Here is a 6,497-nt window from a genome sequence, read left to right as displayed (position 1 = left end):
CCGAATAAGTTCTGTTCAGGTGAACCCTCGAACTATTCATACTTGCGAATATTTGGATGTCCAGCTTATTATCATGTTAATGAAGGAAAGCTTCAACCAAGGGGTAAAAAGGCCATATTTGTAGGGTATGTAGATGGAGTAAAAGGGTACAAATTATGGTGTTTGTCTTTACTCAAATTTGTAGTTAGTAGAGATGTTACCTTTGATGAATCCTCTATACTTGATCCTTGTAAAGTTTCTGTGAAGTTATCAAGAAACGAGAACAACGAGCAGGTGGAGCTGCAGTGGAGCTTACCAAAGAACGAGATCAAGAGACTCAAATTGATGAGTCAAATGATGCAGATCTTGAAGAACTTGCTTCTAATAAACCATACACAATTGCAAAGGGAAAGGATAGAAGACAGATACGGAAACTGGAACATCTTATAGAGCAAGAAAATCTGATTGCACATGCGTTCGTAGCTGCAGAAGAAGAGATTAAGGATCTTGAGCCCTCTTCGTATGTTGAAGCAACTTCTAGCAAAGATGCTGCACAATGGCAGTTAGCCATGATGAAAGAGATGGAGTTTCTTCACAAAATTGAGACATGGGTCTTAGTTAAAAGGCCAAGGGAGATGAGGACAGTTGGATGCAAATGGGTCTACAGAAAGAAAGAAGGTATTCCAGAAGTGGAAGATGCTAGGTTCAAGGCGAGATTGGCTGCAAAGGGTTTCAGTCAGAAGGAGGGAATTGACTACAATGAGATCTTTTCTCCAGTAGTGAAACATAGCTCAATTCGCGTGCTAATAGCATTGGTTGCACAATTTGATTTAGAGCTTAAACAACTTGATGTCTAAATTGCTTTCTTACATGGTGATCTAGAAGAGACAATCTATATGGATCAGCCTGATGGTTTTCTAGTTGAAGGAAAAGAGTACCATTAATGCCAACTGAAGAAGTCTTTGTATGGTTTGAAGCAATCCCCTAGACAGTGGTACAAGAGATTTGATACATTCATGACTACACATGGATTTTTAAGGAGTGCATTTGATAGTTGTGTGTATCACAAGAAGATGTCTGATAATTCTATGATTTATCTATTATTGTATGTTGATGATATGCTTATTGCTGCTAACAACATCACAAAGATAAATATTTTAAAGAAACTGTTGAGCAAGAAATTTGACATGAAGGATTTGGGAGTTGCAAAGAAAATTCTTGGAATGGAGATTTCAAGAGAAAATGGTGTTGTACATCTTTCTCAAAAGAGGTACATCGAAAAAGTTCTTGAGAGATTCAATATGCATATGAGCAAGCCTGTAAGTACACCTTTAGCTCCTCATTTCAAGATCTCAGAGTTACAAATGCCTCAGTCAATGGATGAGGTGGAGCATATGTCAAAGGTTCCTTATGCAAGCGTAGTTGGTAGCATTATGTATGCTATCGTGTGCACAAGTCCAGATATTGGTCAATCTGTAAGTGTGGTAAGCAGGTACATGGCAAATCCAGGAAAAAGACACTAGGAAGCTCTCAAGTGGATATTGAGATATCTCAAAGGAGCTCCTGATGTTGGTCTAACTTTCCGTAAAAGTGAAGGTATTTCGATTCTCGGATATGTAGATTCTGACTCTGCAGGGGATCTTGATCGAAGAGGTCCACAACTGGATACATCTTTACTCTCGTTGGCAGTGCCGTTAGTTGGAAATCGACATTACAGTCTATTGTCGCTTTGTCTACAACTGAGGCAGAATATATGGCAGCAGCGGAGGCAGTGAAAAAAGCTATCTGGTTGAGAGGTTGGTGGCAGAATTGAGTTCGGTTCAGCCTGAACCAATTCTAAGATGTGATAGTCAAGTGCTATTCATTGATATCAGATTCCATTTTATTCGAGATGTCGTAGAAGAGGGAGCTATCAAGGTTGAGAAGGTTATCACAGACGATAACGTTGCACACATGTCGACCAAAATAGTCCCGCTTGTCAAGTTTGCACACTACAAGGACTTGGCGGGAGTATGCATCAACTGATGCAACTCTGGGGGAACAATTGCTAGGTGGAGCTAGTATGTTCAACAAAGGTTTGGTTCTTCTTGTTTCTTACAACGGGATTGCCCTGTAAGCTTAAAAGTTTTGGCCGGAGTTGTTTATACGAATGCTCGGAACACAAATCAAGGTGGAGATCGAAAGAGTTGGTTTGGTTCTTATGGAATCAAACTAAATAGAAGATGAATTAACATGAATATTTGGTAGGAAGATAATTAGTACAAAATAAAAGTCAAAGATAGTATCTTGGTAGGTGAAAATTTAGGCAAACCATAAAATGGTTTTATATTCTTAACCTTGACATTTTTGACACATAGTGATGTCATGGATGACATCAATAGGATGAATTTATCCCTATAAATAGGTGACTCTTAAGTCATTTTCAAATCATCCTCTCACTTGTCTTCTCACCTTCTAAGGCATTTTTGTTCTCTCTCTTGTAGTATTTCACTTGTATTCTTTATAGAATTAAATAAATATTGGTGCAGTTGTTCTTTGGTGGACGTAGGATCATTTTAATCCGAACCACGTTAAATATTGTTGTTCTTCCTTGTTCTTTAACTTCACGTTTCCGCTAACATGAATTCTTTGATGCTTTCATAATATATTTTGCAAATTGAATTATCTTTTTTTTTAAAAAATAAAATAAAATTTGTGGTCTAAATAGAAATGTCTAATATTATTTCTAACGAGATAATTGTTGACATATTCAAAATTTCAATATCAACTATCCTCATTCCTCAGGCGTGATTCGAATAATATATTCTATTATGCTTTGCGAACAATTTGTTTTATTCATTTTTTATGCTATGTTGTTTGTTCTATAACAAATATTTTTTTATGATTTAATTGTATTTTTCAGTTGCATTCATACATCTATTTTTTTATTCGCCTTTCAAAAGTTTAACACCTTAACAGAAATGTTGGCCTTGCCACTACTTAATAGGAGTATGCATCAATTGGTTTTGATTCAGTTTTATCACTTTTATGTACCAATTTTTAATTTTTAAATATGTTTGTAGTATATTTTTTATGATTTTTTTATCTTTTAACGGTTCAATTCTTGATTTAACTAATAAAAAAAATACTTGTAATAAATATATGACTTCTCTAATAATTTAATGCGGATAATAATGTAACTTATATAATGCTCATAAAAATAAAAATAATAGTAACTAACATAAAAATAACTATACAAGTATAACACAAATAAAACAGTTAGGACAATAATATAAATTGAAGGCTAAAAGACAAAAATAAAAACCAGTTATTGATATTATATAGGGGCAAATAAAAAATTAGTAGTCTTAGATAAGTTATTGATTTATCAAATAACTCAATATTAAAAAGTCAAAACTAAATTGATAATTTGTTAATTCTTTTTTAATAAAATTATTAAAGACCCGTAATGGCTATAAATGAATAATATCTTTTTTATTTGATTTGTTGATGGATTGAGTTATTATACACCCGTACTGCTTGATAGAAAGGACATTGAGATATATTTAGACACAAATTCACTAGAACGTAACAATATTGGTCCCCCATTTTCTCAGTGGACATCAGAGTAATACCTTTTTCTTTTAAAAAAAAAGGGGTACAATCTAAAATACTTTTTCGAACCTGCCAAACTAACGTAGCTTTTGGGACTTGAGTTGCCTCAGTGCAATGTGCATTATTGAGAAGAAGTTTATTCAACTACGAAATATCTAGTGACTCATTCATCTTGTAGCGGGACGTGAGGAAGAAAGAGATATTCACGTGAAAAAAAAGAAGAGATATAGTTCACGTGAAGAAAAAAAGATATAATTCACGAAAGGAAGAAAGAGATATAGTCACATGAGAAAGAAAGAGATATAATTCATGTGAAGAAGAAATAAAAGGAATTGTAGTTCACCCATTTGTGCGCGAACTACCTTTAAAGTTGGTGTAATTTTATTATTTTGGATGAATTGGGAGTTAACGGGGATGACGGGGTCAAGGGATGTTAGTTATAATTCACCCATAAATGAGTGAATTGTATGTTTTGGTGTGTGTTTTTAGAGAGGGTCTCTTTTGAGGTTTAGCGTTCAAAAAGTGTCTGTTTTGGTGTCGGACTCCTATCTAGAACTTCTTCCAAACTCTTCACTGGATTGGTGCGGCGTGAATGAAGTGGAGCCTTGTGTGATAAGAAGGTACCATCGAAACTCAAAGGTAAGTTTTATAGAGTGGTGGTTAAATCAACATTATTGTATGAGACTCTGTGTTGGCCAGTCAAAAACTCTCATGTCCAGAAGATGCATGTTGCGGAGATGGAAATGTTGAGATAGTGTGATCATACTAGGAGCGATAAGATCAGAATCGAGGATATCTAAGATAAGGTGTGTGTGGCCTCCTTGGTGGACAAGATGAGAAAAGTGAAACTGAAATGGTTTGAACATATAAAGATGAGATGCATAGGCGCACGAATGAAAAGGTGCAAGAGGTTGGTTATAGAGAATACGAGGAAAGAAATATGTAGATAAAAAAAAATTATTGGATGATATGATAAGACAGGATATAATGCAACTTAAGCTTACCGAGAACATGACCCTAGATAAGAAAAGGAACCACGAGGAAAAGGAACCGTTTCAAGTACTCCAAGTCCCATGAGAAAAAGGAACCACTACAAGTAGTTCAAGTCGCACAAGAAAAAGGATGACTAAGTCAAACAAGGAAAAGGAACCGTTATAACTTAAGTGAATTAGAGTCGAAGAAGGAAAGATATTTTTGTTTATAAATAAAGCAGAGTTTTCTTCAAAGAAATTTGCGCATTAAATAGAGTAGTACAAGCAGAATACAATCAAATTAGAGGGAGTTCATATTTGAGTTATTTCTGATTACGAAATGCAACCAACACAAGGAAATAAGATTGAAGAACCTGGTTCATAGGATTATGTTTTATAGTTCTTAAGTCCTTGTATTGCATTTTTATCGAATTGTATTTTTAATTCTTTCAAGATTCAGTGAAGTATATATTGGAGTAGGAATAGAATCTTCAAGTTGGGTGACTTAAAGACTTGGAAACATAAAACTTGGGGGGCTTGTGTTCGGAGTTTAGGAATTAGAGTTAGTCCTTAGGATTTCAAGAGTTGTAATCTGCATTCATAATTTGTAGTGGGATCGGCGATCTATTTGGTTATTGACTTCTAGCAATTAGAGTTTATAATGTCTTAGGTTACATAGGTTTGTAATCTTCTCTTAAAGCTCAGAGTTTAATGAAATGGAGTTAAATCATACAGAGGTGTCTATCGAATTTTTTATCCTTTATGAGCCAAAATTTTCCGCAATAAATTATTGTATCATTACTTTATTTACTTTACATAACATAATTATTGTAATCTATAAAGAAACAGATAGAATATACATATTCTTTAGGAAAATCTGGGAATCAATATTCCAATATATAATTTTTAGATAAATAAATATGTGTATCTTATATATATGCTATAAAAATACACAGTGTCGTTATGTTTTTTGTTCTTTTAAAAAATGCCACAGATTAGAGTATTAAGAGAGGCTAAACCACTACATCACATAATTTTCTGTAATATTTTTGAATATTGCAATTTATTTTATGAATAATTCGAAAAGTTCAATAAGCAAGTAAAATAGTGGGAGACAAAAAGTGGAAATAAAAGTTACTATTAAAGTAGTCCTCATTGTCTTTATAGTCATTGGCCTGTATTCTTTTCCTATTGTCACATGCAGCAATGCATATATAGAGCTAAGTCCATTATTTGTATTTTAATTTATATAGAGGACATCAGTTGAAGGAAATAGCTAGCGCCATCAATTTGCTTAAATTTCTCCAAATATTTGGGCAAGAAATAAAATGGGAGAAGAGAAGGAGGTGATTTCTCATGTTATTACCACTCCTCCTTTTGAAGTTGAAGTTCCTAAAACTCTTCATCAGATTGGCCAAGGTTAATTTCTAATCATTTCGTATATATTCAACTTTTCTTCTACTTAAGTATTTCGAATTAATAACGTCGATTCAAAATTATAGTTAAAGGCATTCCAAATAATATTGAGTTTGCAATCAAATACTTTATTTAACAAAGTTATTATTATTATTATTATTATTATTATTATATATATATAAAACTTTTGAACAAAAGCTATAGATTCACTTGAACCCGACAATAGGCTAGAACTTAAATTCATTATTGGGAGGAAATAGATAATATCTTAGGGTGTGTTTGGTACGAAGGAAAATATTTCCATAAAAAATGTTTTCCTAGAAAACGTTTTCCTGAAAATTAAGTAGATTTTGGATTTATTTTCTCATATTTGGTTGGTGAGTAGAAAATATTTTTCGAAAATGATTTTGTGTTTGATTTATGAATGAAAAATGTATTTGAGAGACATCTTTTATTTTTACTAAAGTAGAAAATAATTTATAAAATTGAAAATATTATTTAAAAACAATTTTTATTTGGGGTGGTGGTGGTGGGTGG

General features: G+C 33.1%; 1 protein-coding gene across 2 annotated transcripts in view; it reads left to right on the top strand.

Annotated features, from left to right (window-relative positions):
• The first annotated feature begins 5,741 nt into the window (after nt 1-5,741).
• Nucleotides 5,742-6,497, top strand: part of LOC107014476 (proline transporter 2-like) — a 13,288-nt gene continuing 12,532 nt past the window's right edge. Inside the window, exon 1 of one of the 2 annotated variants that reach the window (XM_015214401.1) lies at nt 5,742-5,963. In XM_015214401.1, coding sequence (XP_015069887.1) covers nt 5,873-5,963 — 91 coding nt within the window. In that variant the 5' untranslated portion in view covers nt 5,742-5,872. The remainder of the gene's footprint in view (nt 5,964-6,497) is intronic. The other variant, XM_015214403.2, reaches the window with a different exon arrangement.

This window comes from Solanum pennellii, chromosome 3 (genome assembly GCF_001406875.1).
Source record: "Solanum pennellii chromosome 3, SPENNV200".
NCBI classification, from domain to species: domain Eukaryota; kingdom Viridiplantae; phylum Streptophyta; class Magnoliopsida; order Solanales; family Solanaceae; genus Solanum; species Solanum pennellii.
The sequence above is the reverse complement of the archived record's forward strand: the minus strand, read 5'-3'. Positions and strand labels throughout refer to the sequence as shown.